The following is a 19,883-nucleotide window of genomic DNA, read 5'->3' on the forward strand; positions in this document are numbered from 1 at the left end:
GTCTAGAGACCTTTTTCATATCCTTCCGAAATGACGGGATTTCTTGGCTATGGTTTTTGAATTGATGTTCATGGATAGCTTCTGGGTTCTGAAGGATCTTGGGCATTTTGCTCCTCGGATTCTCTAGGTTCTTAAGCATCATGCTCTTGTTGCCTTCTCAGAGAATCCCAAGTCTTATCGACTTCTTGTAGAGAGAAAAAAAAAAATCCCAACTATGCGGGCTTTTCCTACAGGGCTTAGGGTTCCGCGTGCTTGCTTCTCTCTCAGCTTGTCATGGCTTCTTCCCGTATCTTCCCAGTGTCGTCCACCTTTACAAAGAAAGAGAGGAGACGATGCTTTGATACCACTGTCACAAACAAGAGCGCATAGCAATATAGAATATACTCGGATAAATAGAATTTATCACTTAATACTGACGCCAGAGGATATAGAGAGAAATAGAGAGAGAGCGAGAGATAGAGAGTGAGAAGATCGACACAGTACTGCGGACCAGAAAATGGGCTGGTCCCCCGCGTAATAGTATCTTTATTACTAAGGAGAATTCTATACAAGCACTTCAACTGAACTGTCACGTGACACATCCCAATCGATCAAGTTAGTCCGATCAAGTTAGATTAGCAGTGATCTGGCACTTTTGTGAGTCTATTCGTAGACCGTGCATATGCCCAGTCACTTAGCATAGATGCATATCCTCCGGTTGCACACAACATGATCATCGGAATTCCCATCAGAATCCATTAGCATCAGTTAGGAGAATTTTCCAGTGCATTTAGCCTATTTTCCTATTTATTGGGATTTTCACTTATTAATTTTAAGTGACTTTCCAACAAAAGTAGGTAGGGCAATTTTGCTAAGTTAATATATAAGCAAACCCAAGTTAGCACTTTCTAGCAGAAGAGGCAGCAGGAGCTTCCCGCTCAACAGGCAACTTCTCAGCAGTACCCCCCCTCATGACCCCATCGCCATAGACGACCTCTCCCTCCCTGGCGTTTCCAAGATCTGCCCTCTCCATCCCCTTGGCTGCCCTAGCGTTTCCTCCCCTGCAAGAATCGCCAGCAAGCAGAGAAAAGGCCAGCGTTTTTACCTTGGGATCATCAGCGTTTTTGACCATCCACTAACGCCAGAGAACTGAGCCCATGCAGCGTTTTCCTCAAGCTATTTGCAGCAGGTCATCATAGCCCGGTAAGGAGTTTCTTAAGCACTTGAAAACCTGCAGTTTTCAGCCAGAACCTCTCTGCTGTCCCAGCGTTTTTCAGCAAGAAATCTCGCCCCAAAAACGCAGCCAAAAGCAGAGGACATCAGCGTTATTACTCAGCCCTAAAGTCCCTCAACAAAAACAGAGAATCTCAGCCATTAAGACAACAAGAAAACAGTCATTTTCAGCCCCAAGGAAGATCCCGAATTCAGCCTTAGCCGTCGTCATCACCGTCGTCGTCATCGGCATAGTCCCATTGCATCAGTCCATTGCATTTGCATTGTACGCATTTGTGCAATCAAGTAGACCACTCTCGCCGACGAGAGTGGGGCCTTCGGAGGAGGGTTTTACAAATCATCTCGGTGTCGTATCTCTTCTCTCTCCTTCTCTCAGTCTCATTCATTTGCACGCACAACATCCACTCACTTTGTTTGCGACCACAACACTCTACAAGACGGAAAACTCTCTCTTTCCCTAAAGAACTAAAAAGGAATCTTGAGCAATAAAGATCACTAATCTTGAGAAAATACAACATTCATTCCGCTGCACCTTACATTGGTATCAGAGCTTTGGAAGTGTTATGCATTACTCAAGGAAAGAACCACAAGAATTTTTTTTGCTTGTTGCGATCGTACGAACCCAAGTTTACTTGGGCGTGGCGATTCCTAATCGTGTTTTGTTGAAGAGTGACAGGAATCCCAAGAAAGAAGGGCTTGTCCAGCCTCCCCTTGTGTCTCTTTTCACTCATGGAGAGCGGACCGTGCACTTAGCGGCGGGCCAATCGACATGAGGTGGGAAAAAGCAACCTTGGTGTGAGCGCAAGGCCGCCAAGGGGTGCGCCCGCAGAAAGGAGTAGAACTCAGGTGAAGAGAAGATCCTTCTCCAACGCGATTGGCAAGCGGAAGAACACCTCAAGAACCCAAGACCCTCAAGAACCTCAAGAACCTCAAGAACCCTAGATTCTCACGAATCAAGGACCTCAAGAAACTCAAGACCCTCAAGAACCCAAGTTCCTCGCGAACTTCAGAACCCAAGATTATAGTGCATGGTCGTCACCCGAAGCGGAATGGATACTTCGCATACAGGTGATGAGCATGAGAGAGGCGGCGAAGATTTTTCCCCACCAGGAGACTTTTTCGACCCTCCCCCTTCGACATCTACGCCACGAGTTGCACTCACTCCTATGGAGATGATGGTCAAGTCGATGTTGGACATGATGGCACAACAACAAGAAACGAATCGAGTTGCATTGGCACAACTCGCAAGCAAAGCAAAAGCACAAGAAGCCAAGGACCGCGAGCGCGATGAAAATCGCCTTGCTCAAGAACGTGAGCGCATTGCTCTTGCCGCAAAACAAGAAGAAAATCGGCTTGCTTTCGAACGCGAGCGCGATGAACGAGAGGCTCAAAGGGAGATTCGTCATCAAGAATTTCTTTCCCACATACTAGCCTCGAAGACCGAACCACCCAAAGATCGTGGAAGTTCGTCAAGTGGCGCAAGCCACGACGCGGATTCCAACCATCCAGTTACAGAAAAGTTGACTTTCAGTAAGTATGACGGTAAGATGGATGCTACAATTATTCATTCTTGGTTGCATCAATTTAATGCTTATTTTGCGACAACTAAGAAGAGAGGGAATAGCAAAGTTTTGACGGCAACTATGTACCTTGCCGGTGATGCCATCAATTGGTACCACGCATGGCAAGAGGCACAGCTAGCCGTGCACCTAGAGGCAGCCGACAATTTCACGCCCCTCTCTTTTAGTTGGGTTGATTTCCAAGACAAGCTCAAGGCGCGGTTTATGCCACCTCAGTACCTTCCACGATTGAAGGACGATTGGCGAGCTCTCAAGCAAAATGGTATGCCGGTTATGTCTTTTTCTAATCGTGTTTTGCAGTTAGGCACCCAATTACGCATGTCGGATGATGAGCGCAAAGAGGCTTTTCTCTTTGGATTGGACGAATATATCAAGTACGATGTGGAGGTATTCGATCCAATTGATCTCAACAAGGCGGTAGCGATTGCTCTTGCACAGGAGATGAAGCACAACAAGGGAAAGCCTAAGGAGAACAAGACTTCCACAAGTACCTCGCAGACTCCTCAGAATGGTAAGAACGGTAAGAATGGTAAGAATGATAACTCTTCTAACCAATCTACCAACAGTATCTCATCAAAGAATTCTTCCAATGATCTAAGGGTAAGGCTAACGCAATTGCTAAACCTAAGCTTACTCCATATGAAAAGGTAGCACAAGGAATTGTAGGAGGTTACATCACTTCGGAAGAACAAAGCACTTATTCTAAAGAAGGTCGTTGTTTTCATTGTCACATTAAGGGTCACATAAAAAGAACATGTCCTAAGCTTGAATCGAATGAATCTAAAGAACCCACAGCACCCACTACATTTGTCAATGCAATGAATGATAACACGATTGTGCCCACAGTTTCTCAGGACCCTCCCATTGATAATTCTCTCATTAAATGTTATGGTTGCACGTCGGGGCACCGTTTTGTCATATTGTTTGATCCAAGTAGTATGCATGATGTGATCAGCTCCTCTCTTGTTGAGAGCCCGCCTCGAAGTTAGTCCGCGATCTCCTATCGAGGTCTCTGGCTTTCGTCCTGGTATGGACGCTCTCATCATCGAGGAATGCCTTGATGTGTTATTTGCAATTAAACAGACTGCCTTCACTAGAAGATTTGTTGTTTCTCCTCTCTCAGGATGTGATATGATTTTGGGCATTCGATGGTTTCGTGATAATGACGCTCTCATGGATTTTCTGACTAACACTATAACTCTCAATGCCAAAGGTGATTCTCCTATTGTCATTCATGGCGAGGACATTGCTCATTCTCCATCTCTCATTGCTAATATGCAGGACAAGATTGAAAGGATTCGGGATAAGGAGATTCTCTCAGTCTCTCTTTCTCCACAGCACGACACACTGGATTTGCATGATTGTGTGAAGCATGATGATGATTTGATTGACCATGATTTGCATGATGATTTGGATGAAAAAGACAAGCATGATGAATTGCATGAAGAAGATGTGATTGTTCACAAGGATGATGTGTTAGTAGATGCTTTTTCTAGCGAAGCTAACCTCATTGTAGATTCGATCAATCACCAAGAATCGATCTTGGCTTTCGAGTCGAGGTCCACAGATCTCCCACAAGAAGATTCGATAGATTCCGAAGAAGCGATCTTGGCCCTCGAGCCTTGGTCCAAAGAACCATCACAGGAAGTATTGTGTGTTCACATGATTGATATGCACGCATTGTTCGAGTGTTTCATTCGTGAAGGTTTTCTGTATTTTAGTCACCATCGTTATGTGATCTCTTTTCCTAGGCATGACATATTGTATGTTGAGCACGTTTCTCTCATGGATGAGCACGAATGTATGCGGATTGTTCATGAAAAGCTGTAAAATTGGTATGTCAGGAAGTCACATTCCATGTTTCTTCCGTGGCATGACATAGTTTCCGAAAGAGCACATGATAGTATGAGCACCAAGCATGGACATTTCCATTGTGATTTGCCACAGTTGATTGATTTCGATCAAACAGAAAAGATTCGAACGCATTGTTTGCATGTGTTTGATGAACGGGTTATCACTCCGTCTCTATGTTCATCTACATTGCATACAAAGTCTTTAGAGAAGAAAAGATTTTTTTTCTTCACTTTACATGGAATGGGTATGTTCATGGTTTTGTGTTGGAGATGGTTTCAGGAATTTCCAGCCATGGAGATTCTTGAAGACGAAAGAAGGAGGACTCTAGACGAAGTGGAAGCATCAAAGGAGCCACAGAAGACTTTGAGTCGCTTTCGGCGCGGCCCAAAGAAGCAAGCGTTGTGGACCTTTATGAAGTTCAAGTACCGCTCGACCCACACAGCAGGGTGGGTCGGCGAAGAGTCCCTTCTAGGATTCCGGATGCTGTCGGCGATCTCCCTCGACGCCATACAGTTCGGTACCAGTACCTCACTTTGAAAAGGAGGGGATGTCACGTGACACATCCCAACCCTATGTGTCCGTGGACAGCTACACCACAGCAGGGTTCAGTCAGTCCAATCAAGCTAGATTAGCAGTGATCTGGCACTTTTGTGAGTCTATTCGTAGACCGTGCATGCCTAGTCACTTAGCATAGATGCATATCCTCCAGTTGCACACAACATGATCATCGAAATTCCCATCAGAATCCATTAGCATCAGTTAGGAGAATTTTCCAGTGCATTTAGCCTATTTTCCTATTTATTGGGATTTTCACTTATTAATTTTAAGTGACTTTCCAACAAAAGTAGGTAGGGCAATTTTGCTAAGTTAATATATAAGCAAACCCAAGTTAGCACTTTCTGGCAGAAGAGGCAACAGGAGCTTTCCGCTCAACAGGCAACTTCTCAGCAGTACCCCCCCTCATGACCCCATCGCCATAGACGACCTCTCCCTCCCTGACGTTTCCAAGATCGGCCCTCTCCATCCCCTTGGCTGCCCTAGCGTTTCCTCCCCTGCAAGAATCGCCAGCAAGTAGAGAAAAGGCCAGCGTTTTTACCTTGGGATCATCAACATTTTTGACCATCCACTAACGCCAAAGAACTCAGCCCATGCAGCGTTTTCCTCAAGCTATTTGCAGCAGGTCATCATAGCCCGGTAAGGAGTTTCTTTAGCACTTGAAAACCTGCAGTTTTCAGCCAGAACCTCTCTGCTGTCCCAGCGTTTTTCAGCAAGAAATCTCCCCCCAAAAACGCAGCCAAAAGCAGAGGACATCAGCGTTTTTACTGAGCCCTAAAGTCCCTCAACAAAAACAGAGAATCTCAGCCATTAAGACAACAAGAAAACAGTCATTTTCAGCCCCAAGGAAGATCCCGAATTCAGCCCTAAAAGATCCCAGAATTCAGCCTTAGCCGTCGTCATCACCGTCGTTGTCATCGGCATAGTCCCATTGCATCAGTCCATTGCATTTGCATTGTACGCATTTGTGCAATCAAGTAGACCACTCTCGCCGACGAGAGTGGGGCCTTCGGAGGAGGGTTTTACAAACCATCTCGGTGTCGTATCTCTTCTCTCTCCTTCTCTCAGTCTCATTCATTTGCATGCACAACATCCACTCACTTTGTTCGCGACCATAGCACTCTACAAGACGGAAAACTCTCTCTTTCCCTAAAGAACTAAAAAGGAACCTTAAGCAATAAAGATAACTAATCTTGAGAAAATACAACATTCATTCCGTTGCACCTTACATGAACGTATTACCAGATTCGTTCTAGAATAAGACTTGATGATTCCTGGAAGCCTTAGCTTTTGATTCCTAGGGCAAAACCCTATCTCAAGGAACTTCCGTTCCTTATCTAAATCCTTGAGAATCAAGGTTCTCGCCTTTGGATCTCACCTTCCAGACTCGGGGCATGGCATCCTTGCAACTCTCTTTCGACTCGGTTTCGAGAGTCCTCTTCCTACAGAATAACTCTGCTTTCCTAGACACGAAGTCCTTCCCTTGGGAATCTCATCGAGAGTTTACCTCTCTCGGATCCGTGGATCTACTTCCCAAACTCGGGTACGAAACCCTTGGGCTGATGTGGCTCTAGTTCCTTAGAGCACTTTTCTCCTTCAGAGGCTCAGCCCTTCCTCTGTTCCTACTCCCTCATGAAGAGGAAGTACACGTGCAATCAAATACTCAGAGATCATAATATGAAAATCGTTACCTTCACAATCTCGATGCTCGAAATGCAACTCGGTTCTCGAAAGAAATTCCCAAAAAGAAAGAGTCCTCGTTGCAGAGAATCCTCTTCCAATCCTGCACACAAGAGAGGTGTGCTCTCGGGTTCCTTCTCGTGAATAAGCCCCGTCTACAACGTTTATGGGTTGAAAAGCGATGGAACTTGCGCACTAGGCCTCGGCGACTTCTGGTATATTCGGGCCAGCCATGGGCATCACCGGCGGCGGCATCTTCGCGGTTGAAATCTGCAGCAGCCTCCCCTTCTTGCTAGCGCTGGCTTTTTCTTTCTATGTCTGGGAGTGGGAGAAAGCCTGCTTTTATTGCACCTGGCAGCCGGCAGGAATAGGGGGGTTCATCTTGCTTTTCCTAGCAGGAATAGGGGAGGTGGGGGCGCCTTAGTTAGAGGGAGGGAGAGATCGCTTCTGATATGCCTAAAAGAGAGAGAGAGAGAGAGAGAGAGAGAGAGAGAGAGAGAGAGAGAGAGAGAAAGAGAGAGGAAAAGAGCTGGCTGATCTGCTGCTTTATTAGTCAGAGGCCGCCTACTTATTTAGTGGGCGATTGGTCACTTTTTAAAAATGGTATGAACCTGCCCAAAAACTTAATAAAACCTTACAAGTTGAAAACAATGCTTACACAGCACTTCCCAGGCGTCCCTAGATGCAATCACATGCACAATTGCAATGCAAGACATAGACTTCCTCGCGGGAAAGCATCTGCTTTTCCAAAAAAGCAACCCGCTTTCTCAGAAAGCATCTTTTTTCCCTCAAAGTTTCTTGTGGTCACTTCTTAAAAATGGTCTAAATCTGCCCAAAAACTTAATAAACCTTATAAGTTGAAAATAATGCTTACATAGCACTTCCCAGACGTCCCTAGATGCAATCACATGCACAGTTGCAATGCAGACATAGACTTCCTCGTAGGAAAGCATCTGCTTTCCCAAAAAAGCAACCGGCTTTCTCAAGAAGCATCTTTTTTTCCTCAAAGTTTCCTCTACCCATGTTCATTCAAGTGCTTGCTCATTCTTGTGCACAAATCTATTGCTGTTCGGAAATTCCTCCTGACTATGGATATTCCCTTTCCGATGCACCCGTCACCCACCTTGTGATGCATCAAGAATACCCATCACCTAGTCCTTTCCTATCGAACTTACAATACAATCTTCTTCACGATGCTCTATGTCACCCATCCTATGACGCATTAGAGATGTTTGTTCCTCAATGGTCAAATACTTCTTCCCGATGCTCCGTGTCACCCATCCGATGTGACGCATCAGAAGTACCCGTTCCTTGTGGCCTTACAGATATTCCCGTTCACAATGCTCCTGTCATTACTCTGAATGACGCATCGGAAATATTTGTACTCGGATGTCTCCAGTGAGAAAAACCATCTCACCTAAAATTCCAATTATTCATTTAGAATTATTTTCCCTGGTGTCCCAAGCGATCTCACTTATAAATCCTGTAATTCATCTATAATTATTTTTCTGTCAAATAAAGCCAATTTAGCAACTCTCTCTCTCTCTCTCTCTCTCTCTCTCTCTCTCTCTCTCTCTCTCTCTCTCTCTCTCTCTCTCTCTCTCTCTCTCTCTCATTGCTCATGTGGCCACCCCTGCTCTCCTGCTTCTGCTACCCCCTGCTCCTACGCGCTCCCCCTCCCCCCCCCTTGCTGTTGCTCTCTCTCTCTCTCTCTCTCTCTCTCTCTCTCTCTCTCTCTCTCTCTCTCTCTCTCTCTCTCTCTCTCTCTCTCTCCTCCCGTGCCCCCCCCCCCCCCCCCCCCCGCTCGCCCTAGCCCTGTTGCTTACCTGGCCTGCCCGCCCTACACTCGCTGCCGCCCCTGCTCCCACGCGCTCCCTGCCCTGCTCGCCTTGCCACCCCTACCCCCCCCCCCCCCCCCCCTGCTGTTGCGCTTCCCCCGTTTGCTGTCCGAGCGTAGAGAGAGAGAGAGAGAGAGAGAGAGAGAGAGAGAGAGAGAGAGAGAGAGAGAGAGAGAGAAAATGTTGCGTAGAGAGAGAAAGAGGGCAGAGAGAGAAAGTTGGTCTTTCCAAGCGTAGAGAGAGACAGTTTGCGAGCGTAGAGAGAGAGGGTTTTTTATTAAAAATCAAATTAAAAAATTAAAAAATCCGTGCATAGAGAGAAAAAGCCTATTCGCGTAGAGAGAGAGAAAGCCCCCCCCCCCCCCCCCCCCCTCCCAAAAAAAAAAAAAAAACCGTGTCTCTCTCTCTCTCTCCCCCCCCCCCCTGTGGCGTCCCTTCGACCATGAGGACGCAGAATGGCAAGGATGACCCGATGGAGGATGCCATCCAAAAATGCGAAGAAGAGCTGAGCGAGTCCATCAGCCAGATCAACCGCCACCTCTTAGGTACTATCAACATTCTCGACGCGCGCGTGACAGCACAGGAAAGCACGATACACACACTCGAGAATCGCGTGAAGGCTCAAGATGAAGAATTGCACTACTCAAGAACGAGCTCGCAGAGGTGTGAATGCAGAATGTCCTTAAAGAGGGAGAGCTTCAACCTTCAGTAATTGAAGAGCTTAACACGATTAAGGAACAAGTGCGGGCCATTAAAGAAGGTGGAGAGCAACAAAAAGAAATGACGACCTCGTGGGTAGATGTCATCACAAAGACCCAACAAAAAGCAGAAAAGGCAGAAAAATGGATCGAGATTGTCAAGAAAGGGAAAGGCAAGGAAATAACCCCCATCCCCACACCAACCATCATCAACTTGACACTAGAAGAGGAGCAAAGGAGACGTGTGCGGGCCTTACACATAAAGATATGTGGCCTGAAAGACCAAGATAATGTGGATGAAGAGGTGAAAGAACTCATGACTCCGTTGGGGGTCAACGAGCAGACGCATACAAGGGCCTGGAGAGTGGGCACTAAGAAAAGCGGGAGCAACAGAGAAACCTCGAAGGAAAGGGCACTAATTCTCCGCTTCCCCTCCATGGAAGCGAAGGACTTCCTGAAGAAGAGACCAACCCTAAATAAGACTGGCATCTTTCTTGGAGATGACCTCACCCTCTCGCAGATTGCTCATATGCAAGAAGTAATGCCGGAAATTAGAGCGGCAAGGGAAAAGGGAAAAATTGCTTTTTACATGGTGATACTGGAGCAACGTCCCACACGACGGTGCGAGACCTATGGGACCACACTAAAGATGTCAACCTGGAATTGTAACGGATCACTTCGTCTTGATGTAGGGACCTTTGAGGATAGCTTCACAGGGAGAGAGATCATCTTCTACTTTGAGACGCATCAAGCCCCTGGGTAATCCATGCCACAGGTGAGCGGATATAGATGGGATACAGCCTACAGACAGGAGACCAGATCGGAGCATCGGGGACGAGGCTCAAGGGGAGTGGCAGTTCTATTCAGGGAGAGGAGTTGCAGCCATTGATATATATAGCGCGCAAGGATGAGCATGCTAGGTACATGTGGGTGAGGCTCAGGGCAGAGACGGGCAGATACCTCTACATTGCTATCTGTTACTTTCCTCCTAGTACGTCAGTATATGCATCACCTACAGGACAATCCCCCTTTGCTATTTTGGAGAATGACATATGGGAGTTTTCTAAGGACGGTGACATTATCATACTAGGGATCGTCAATGCTAGGACTCGAGCGAAGCATGGAGGCTATTCCACGAACATTCACCACCACCAACGATCACCTCCACTGAGACATGGAGGGAATATGCCACATCTCTCTACACAGCTTCAAGACAACCACCTCTGTCGGACCCACTAGAGACATGCCTGGAGACGTGTTCTTTCTTTACTGCCGAGAGGGTAAGGAAAGCTATTGACAGGATGAAGACAAGGAGAGCACATGATCATAATGGGCTGGTAGCAGAGCACTTCATCCATGCCAGAGATATGCTTGCAGAGCTCCTGGCTATGATGTTTAATCGAGCCATGTATGAAGGCTTCCCTAAGACTTGGAGTATGTCCACGATTGTGCCTATTTTCAAGTCAGGGGATCCCATGATTTCCGGGAATTATCGCACCATCATGGTTGGTCACACATTAGCTAGGCTATATGCATCCATTCTTGAACAGGAACTGAGTAGATGGGCAGAACGAGAAGGCATAAGAGCACCAGGGCAAGCAGGTTTCAGGAGAGGTTTCTCCACTCTTGACCAGATTCTAACACTCAAAGCTATTATTGAGGAAGGTAGACACCATGGCAAGAGGATCTATTGTAGCTTTGTGGATTTCCACAAAGCTTTTGACACAGTGCCGAGAGCCAGACTTATACGCAGATTACAAGACATGGGTGTGCCTACAGAGCTGATATGGCGGATTCTGGCTCTCTACAGGACAGTGATGGGGCGGGTGCGCACCACTGAGGGAATGTCTAACATGGTCCTCTCCACTATTGGAGTAAAGCAGGGATGCCCCCTATCCCCGACTCTTTATGGGATGTATGTGGATGAGTTTTTGGACTATGTAGAGCGTCAAGGAGACAGGGAGGCTCAGCTAGCAGGGAAATGGATTCCGTTGTTACTATATGCTGATGATATTGTGCTGATTTCCGACTCTCCAGAGGAGATGCAATGTCATTTGGATGCTTTGCATGCATTTGCTCGCGATAGTGGACTGTTTGTCAACCTGGGGAAAACCAAGGTTATGGTGTTCAACACCACACCACAGTGGGTCAGGAGGTCAGCGCCCATTTTTACGTATGGCCAGGAGATTGTGGAGTACACATATGCGTATACTTATCTGGGGGTAGTCTTCGTTGGACTGGTGCTTTCACTAAGAAGAGCATCAGAGACCAGACTGACGAGAGCATATGCAGCTTTGGGAGGACTGGAGAGGATGTGTTCGCAGGTTCAGTTTCAAGAACCGCGAACAAACTTATGGCGTTTTGACACTCTAGTGACTCCAGCTATGCTCTATGGAGTTCAGGTATAGGGACCCTCAATAGACCACCATGGGAGATTTGGCAACACAAATGGATGGAGATGTATGGAGAGGCCTCTGGTCTCTATGATCGCTCGGATGATCCAGGCTAAGGTCTCAGTGCCGCATGAGATTATCCGAGCCGAGCTAGCCGCCCCCCCCCCCCCCCCCCCTCGTGATGGAGGCATTGACTAGGCCAGTATCCTTTATGCACGGTTTATGGGATCTCCCCAGGGCAGATACGCTCGGCTCGCCCTAGAGTCATCTTGACAACTAGCTCTACGAGGCGATACAGCATGTTGGTATGGACAGATGACAGCATGGTTTCAGTCGCATGGCTTCAACATGGATAGATTGCCTCCGTTTCAATACTCCCTAGATGCACCCTCCCTGTCTCTCACATGGACAGAGATACCAAACTCATACGCCAGGATCTGATTCAGCTAGATACTAGGAGCACATGGATACAGCCGACAAAGGAGTGGGGCACGAAGATGGCCTTCTACCGAGAGCATCTTCTCCAACTCACGGAGGACGGTTTTGTGACTAGGCCTGCAATACATGGATACGCACTTATCTCATGGGATAAGATGCGCTATTGGGCAGATATGCACATCCTCACATCAGCTCGAGATCGAGACTGGCCGATTTCGAGGGGTGCCGGCAGGAGCCAGGATATGTCATCTATGTAACTTAGAGCCAGAGACAGAGCTACACTATACATGTCATTGTCCGATGTACTATGAGATACGCGGCCGCTTCCACTGCTTGTTCAGAGAAGGCTTCGGACCTTTTTCTAGAGTCATGAGATACAAGGATCAGAGATGTCTCAGATTGTTCCTACTAGAGCTGCGCACACTTAGGGAGAGCTTGCTGAGGACATCAGGGGAAGACAGTCTCAGAGACGGATCACAGATTTCTTTACACCGGCCAGGAGAGAGCCAGAGGAGCAGTCAGTACAGCAGATCTCAGAGCCCACCCACACCAGAGGTACGCTGCTTGATCGAGCCACTGAGCTAGGCAAATCCAGACGCCCACGACCTCGGGCGGTCTCTTACCATCGACGAAGGCTGCAACAGAAGATACAGATCACTCTAGCTCGACATGCAAGACGCCCAACTAGAGTACTGACCATGGAGGAGGTTGATGAGATTCGACAGCGACTGATGAGGGATTTCATCTGAACCCACCAACCCCTCCCCCCCGTATCTCGTCTCAATTCTAAGTCAGCTTCAGATTTATTTCCTTCCTCAGTGTTCTAGTGTTTAGTTCTTAGTTAGTTTAGTTCTTTTAGTTTTAGTTTTAGTTTCGTACTCAGACATGATATCAGATTCACCAGTTGTAACTTTTTGGTCTCATAGGTCATTTTGGCCTTTTGAAGACGTTAATATAACATTTCATTTCTCTCTCTCTCTCTCTCTCTCTCTCTCTCTCTCTCTCTCTCTCTCTCTCTCTCTCTCTCTCTCTCAGTTATTCAAGTTGTTTTGAAGCTAAAGTGTTGCCAAGTGTGTAGATTGCAGTGTTTCCATCTGATTCCTAGCCGGAAGTGATTAATTACATACCACACTGTGAAAGAGGCTATATTTGTGAATGTTTTAAGAGTGAGCATAACTGATTGGTAGGGGTGGGGTTTCAGAGGGGTAAAGAGAAGCGAGTTTGTCTGAACCCTTTTGTCTCCATGGTCTGGAAAGGTCATCTACTACCGGGACAAATAGCCTCCATCAACAGAGAACCTATCACGTTTAGGCTAGCTTTTGAACACAGTAAATAGTTGTAGCTTGTCATCTTCAGGCTATGTTTATGCTCAAAACCCTTTTAACTGTGTCCATTTTAGTTGCTGAGATGAAGAGATGGCTTTTTGACAGGGGTTTAGCTATAAATGGAAATTTCTTTGTCCTGCTCTCTAAAAGTTTTGCAGCATGTAAGTAATTATCATCTATGAATATGACATTTTAATTGTGCAAATTCTGAGTAGTTAGACACTGACCTGGGCCAGTGTCCAAGCATTAAGACCACTCCATAAACACAATAGGGGACAAAGACTTAGAGAAATCTAATGGCCAAGGCTTCCATACCTCGCAGACAAAAATGAGGGTATATTATTTGGTTGACATTCTCAGTCCTAGAAGTAAAAGCTTGCTTTATTATTTTCATTCCGAATTGAGGGCATGAATCTGAGTGGTCTTTACACTCCAAGCTGTTTACTAGCGCTTCCTTCTGTACAAGTTCTGCACAGGCAGTTGTTGTTCAATAAGACTCCTTATTTCTGATTGCAGGCTCTTCTCATATTGTTCAGATTCTTTGGTGTTTCCTTGGTTCTTTTTTTCCTTTTATATGTGGGGGAGTCCTCCGCGCCCTCATCAATGGCCTCCTCATTTGTGGCAATGGAGGTAGAACATAATTTGTTATTGAGAGGCTCTCATCATGAAATTCGCCTGTGTCAACAAACAATCTATCAAATTTTTTATTTCTGGCTTCCTCCTACAGAGCTTGGAAGGCAAGAAAGGTTCATGGACGTTCAAAAGTCTGCGTTTTTGCTTCTATATTTGGGTCAGTCTGTCTTTGTACACATGTACTGCAAACAAAGAGTTGAGTTTGTAGAAGCTTGTTAATTTTTTGTTAATGTGAATAGATTGCACTGTTGAATCTCTTCACAACATCAGCATTATGGGCACGACTGACCGACATTATGAGTAGCGAGGTGATTTTCGATGGCTATTTCAAATTGTTGGTGCCTAAACATGGAGTTGACTAGAAGATGCCAATGTACAGGCTGGTTCAAGGCTCTTTGGCTTTGTAGGCGCAGGGGCCACTTTGGGCCAATTGGTTGGATCGATTTTCGCAGTTATCCTAGCTCCATTTGGACCATGTATTAGAGTTTTCAAGGTTTTTTCAGCTGTCTTACTGTGATTTAGTGGACATCGTTTTGCACATTCTTGCAGCACTAAAATTCTTCCTTTTTGGTGGTCCAGTTCTGCTTCTTTTATCTGCTCTTTTCATGGAATTTGGTGCACAATGTGCATTAAGAGTAGGGTGTGATCCTACATCGGACAGTGTAACGGGTAGTGATTCTATCAATTCACAAGAGCTTTGTGTGTGCGACATTGAAGCAGTGCAGACCAGTCAAAACCTGTGGGGAACTGTATGCAGCAAGTTTTTCTTTATGGCTGAAGGTTTACGCCTCACCTTTGCCTCCAGCTACCTCCGATATGTATGCAGCTTCTTGTGGCTGACAGCTGTCGTGTCATCATTTTTCTATTTTGAGGTACTATTAGATATGGTTTGATTTGAGGATGAAGAAGTTTGACTGCAATTGTTGGGTCGTGCAATTTGTTAACAAACTCTGTTTATTTCAGAGGGCAAATGTGGTGGCGCAAGTCTCACAAGATCCCTTAGGAAGACGTGTGGTTCTTGCAAAAATTAATAGTTTCACTGCTGTGTTCATCCTCTTTGGGCAGTTGACTCTCACGGTACAGATGTTTATCTTGTTCTCTGTGCAATTTTGATTGTTCGAGCTTATTCTATTGCACACTTGCTTCACGATCAAAGCTGTTAAGATGGGCAGAAGTTGCTAGAAGTGTATTTGGGTAGGTTGTATCGTAAAATATTGTTTTTGTGTTCATGATCATTCAAGTGTAGTTCCAAAACAGTGTTGGCAGATGCAAACATGTGTTGTTTTTGTCTGTTCTTTTAGGGGCGCTTGCTGGCCTACTGCGGAGTTCCTTTTGCTCTTTGTGCATCTCCAGCTGTTGCACTAGTCAACATGGCAGCAATAAGTATTTCACCAACACCATTGGTGATTGCAATTTCTGAAGCAGCTCGCAAGGTTGGTAAATTATCATTGAAGAAACCTTTTTTCTGCTGTAATAATTAACAAAAAAAATTTGATTTTCATTTGCAATCACTATTTTTTATATAAAATCTAGAAAATTGTTTCCTGCCAAGGATTGTGAGAATGTATGTAACTCACATTTGAGTGGCACGTGGCATAGTGTATAGCACTAAGTTGAGGGAGGGAACTAAAAAATATGCAGGTTAGCCCAGGGATCAAAAGTGTATTCATATGGTGTTTGTTAGGGAACTTACACTTGTGTTACGTGCACGATGTTGAGCATGGTCCATTAAGTGGGATTCCAGGTATTGTCATGAGAAGAATATACTTTGCCGAACACACTCGTCTTCCCTCCAATTGCGTTGACACTTATTTTTAAGCTGACACTAAAGGAACCATCAGAATTTTATGTGAGCATCAAGCAATAAAGTGGATTTTCCAAGTGACAGTATCTGGAATGATATGGTGTGCAACTTGTGCCAATACAAGATTTTCAAATCTCAAAGAGGTGGAGTCTCTTTCAAGCTTACATGACAGGAGAAAACATGTAATAGTGCATGAAAACATTGGAAAATCTATCACAATGGGGATTATAAACTGGAGAGTGGTCAGCCTGTAAGCAAAGACATCACTCCAAATGTTTTCCATTGTGTTCAAGTATTTGCATGTGACGAAGAGAAAAATACAAGGATGCAACAGGAAATGACTACAAGTCAACTCTCGTTACATGACTGCTGGAGGCACGTTTGTATGGTGCTCGTTACTCCCTCACGGACATAAAGTTATGCCGTCACTTATACGACCACGAACAACTAGACTTTATAAATAGACCTCTTTTTTCACTTCAAACTGTTATCCAAAGAGCGTGATTGTGGTCTCTGTTTACTGCTTGATGTGGAAATAATGGCGATGTGACCCTCTGAGATTGTTAGCTGCTCTCCTTACTCTAGCTCTTTGATCATGCCTTTGATGATCGCAAATTAGCTAAAGGCGTGAGTGCTTGTTTATGCCTCAGCAAAGTAGGCACTGAGGCTTTTGGTGGTATGATGCATCATGCAGGTTACTACATATGTGTTGACAAAGCCAGGACGTGAAGTTCTTTTTACGGTAACAAGTCAAGATGAGAAGTACAAGGCCAAGGTACTATCAATTATTTTGTGTAAAAGAGTGTTCATAAATGCTTATAACAAGGCTTGCACGGTTGCATTTGCAGCTTCATTCATGCTCTGAGTCATGGCAACTCTTGAATTTGCAGGTTTTTATTGATACATTCGTACAGAGGTTGGGGGATGCTACTGCTGCTGGGATGTATGAACTCATAGGGTTCTTACTCCCAATGGAACCATCAACCATAGCTGTTTGTGCTTTACCAGTTAAACCTCAGCACCATAATCTTGATAATTTAGGGTTTAAGGTTTAGGGTTGTAGGCTGAGGGTTTAGAGCTATAACCATTATTGTTGTTCGTCTCTGTTGCTGTTGATAGATGGTGTTAAGTATGCCATGCCCATTTGCAGGTTTGCTTTGTTTGGTTCGTTGCAGCTTTGAGTTTGGGATGCCAGCATCAACGTCGGGTCCAGTGCGAAGTTTAGTGCTTAATGAAATGGCAGGTCAACTGCTGGTGTGTGGAAGCTGTATATGTGCTGACAACAGCACGTGCGTCATCTCCATGCCGATTTTCAGCAATGATTCAAAACCTCTTGAAACTCATGGCACGGCTCCAGCAGAGTTCCTGGACAGTAGCTATTATCATTGATTCTATAGGGAAATAAATATACTGGGCATATGGCGGTCATCTGCTGGAGGCAACAACTCATTTTTGATCGGATGATTCAGCAGGAATACTGCTCTCACGAATGGTATTGGATGCCAGACGAGGCCAGCTCCTCTTCATTGTTGGAGGAAAGGCTGCATCGTCTTTTGCAGAACATTGATTTAGTTGTTGGGGGGTGGGGGGACGGCTCAACTTACTGAAGTAAAAGAGAAGCCCAGATACGCCTTTGACCCCAACTCCCATTGTTCATAATAAGGAGCAAAAGTCTCAGGGAGGTTGTGCTTTCTATGTATCATACATAATGTAACATAGTGTGCAACTACTTAAAAAAGGCTGTATTTGCTGTGCCTAAATAATTTCAGTGATGGTTTGCATCAACACAGCTGTCCACTTCCGAGAGTGGATGGACATTTTGTGCATTGATGGTTGTTGTTGAGGGTACATCCTTAATTCTGTAGGCGACTCGAGTCTCGACTACTCGACTGTTGATGGAAGAGCATACATAGAAGCAGGTGATCCTTATGAATCTGGACTCGCTGGACATGATGCAAGAACTGCATGACATCTTCACAAAGCAAAGACAAAAGTCCAGTTGTAATAATACGCTGGTCAATGGTTTTGTGGCTGGGCCTACCTTGCAAGCTTTGGTCATTGTCATTGTGGGACGGCAACTGATATCGGGGTCATGTGAGACGGACAACGCCATCAAAGCCAAGTTGTTGTAACTACAAAGAGGTTGTGCCTGTCATCTCCATCAATGTGGTGTGCACAAATAAAGACCAAGAACGAGTGTGTCCTCTACTCCATGAGTGGTGGGCACCTCTATTTATCTTACACTTAGTTACATCATAGGTTCGCACCATCAAAAGTCTCGGGCTCACGCCCTGCACACCACAATATATTAGTAATTAGCAGATGCTTCTTGCATTGCAATATGAAGTTATGGATATCTTGAAACAAAGTTAATCTATATAATTAGCTTATAACCAGTGGACATACCTTTTTAATTTCTAAGATGATAAGCACTTAGGCCATTATTTGTCATCAAAATTTTGGCCCTGAAGCATTGACAAACAACAGTCTACCTCGTAGGAAGCTACCAAACATCTCACCTCCATAGCAAATTACTTACCCCCAAGCATTGCTCAAAAGATGTGAATGGTATAACTGTAAACCCTCTAGCTTACTATTTCACCCAAGAGACTCATCTAGGGTGAATGAAATATTTTTACTCTCATCCTATTTCAACTCTCACCAATTGCTTAAAGATTTCAAGGCTTAAGAAGCCCTCCACTTGTTATTTGAGATGTGAATCTCCTTTTTCTTTTCTTTCCTTTCCTTTCACCAACAGTGAGTAATAAATTATAAACAGAAAAAATTTACAAGACTAGCCATTGCTCAGACCGAGCCAGGGCATCAGAAGAGAGATCATCACCAATCGATGGTCTTTTACAAGGGAGCCCCCCAACCCATACACAGAGCTACACATAGCTAAAAGAAAAACATAATCAAAAAGCAGAATTTGCCAAGGGGATCCCACCATGCTGGGTGGCCTCTCACTCCAACCACCAGGTTCACTGTGCAAGATCAACCCGATCAAAGAGCCACACACTGTCTCGAAAAAGGAGGAACCCTCAGTCTCCTTCACCTTCCATGCCTGAAACCGGGAGGCCAAAAAAAGAATATCCAACATCACGGACTGCACCAGAGCGAGCAACACAGAAATAGACTAGATCGTTCACCACAGGATGGGGGTGCCACCAGGAGACCCCAGCTGCCATCGTGGGGCTGTCTGCCCTCGAGCCACAGCAACCAGCAAACCAAATAGGCAAGGCGTGTCGGGTTTTACCCCCAAATGAGGGAAGGGTTTCCGCCAAACCTGCATGTACAAAAATTTGTTGTGCGACTAAACCGCAAACAAAGCAAGGCATAGAATGGCCAGGGCCGGGGAGATGTAGATCCCAGCTTCGCAGATGCCGATGTCGCCATGCCCAATCACTACCTTTATCAGTGACACGCCCGAACTCATGGGATCTACGGTGAGGGTTTCATCCACCGTTGATCCCAGCTACGGTGGATAAAAAAGGTAGGCTCCTCCCCTGCTGTACTGCATCTCGAACTCCCGACCTGCCCCTTCGCGCTCTCACACCCTATCCAACTCCCCTACCGCCACTCATTGATGATAGTGTGAGTTCAGCACTATATAAATCCTGCCCCCCCCTACTACGAAGATCCGACGGCCCAAATCGTGTGCCCGATCATGAACTCGCCCGTGCCGTAGATCCCGCGAGTTGGACCCCGTGTCACTTATAAACCCCCCCCCCCCCCCCCCCCCCACCCCAAAATCCCCTACCGTTGATGCCTGGAGCCCTCCCTGGCTCATTCATACAAGGCACAGTTGATAGCGAGCGCAAGACGCCTAGGGTTCCATGGCACCTCACCTTGACTCTCCTTTCTAAGGAGAGC

The 19,883-nt window shown here is 45.7% G+C and overlaps 1 protein-coding gene across 1 annotated transcript in view; it reads left to right on the plus strand.

Moving 5' to 3' along the window:
- LOC147423367 (TLC ATP/ADP transporter) overlaps positions 1–17,795 on the plus strand; it is a 44,391-nt gene extending 26,596 nt beyond the window's left edge. Inside the window, exons 3-12 of the mRNA XM_086501830.1 lie at positions 14,090–14,203; positions 14,301–14,363; positions 14,446–14,514; positions 14,586–14,682; positions 14,786–15,078; positions 15,170–15,283; positions 15,508–15,639; positions 16,705–16,785; positions 16,901–17,017; positions 17,161–17,795. Of these exons, the coding sequence (XP_086357956.1) occupies positions 14,090–14,203; positions 14,301–14,363; positions 14,446–14,514; positions 14,586–14,682; positions 14,786–15,078; positions 15,170–15,283; positions 15,508–15,639; positions 16,705–16,785; positions 16,901–17,017; positions 17,161–17,235 (1,155 nt within the window). The 3' untranslated portion in view covers positions 17,236–17,795. The remainder of the gene's footprint in view (positions 1–14,089; positions 14,204–14,300; positions 14,364–14,445; positions 14,515–14,585; positions 14,683–14,785; positions 15,079–15,169; positions 15,284–15,507; positions 15,640–16,704; positions 16,786–16,900; positions 17,018–17,160) is intronic.
- Positions 17,796–19,883: the final 2,088 nt, after the last annotated feature.

This window comes from Adiantum capillus-veneris, chromosome 26, assembly GCF_014529385.1.
Source record: "Adiantum capillus-veneris isolate H3 chromosome 26, ASM1452938v2, whole genome shotgun sequence".
NCBI lineage: Eukaryota > Viridiplantae > Streptophyta > Polypodiopsida > Polypodiales > Pteridaceae > Adiantum > Adiantum capillus-veneris.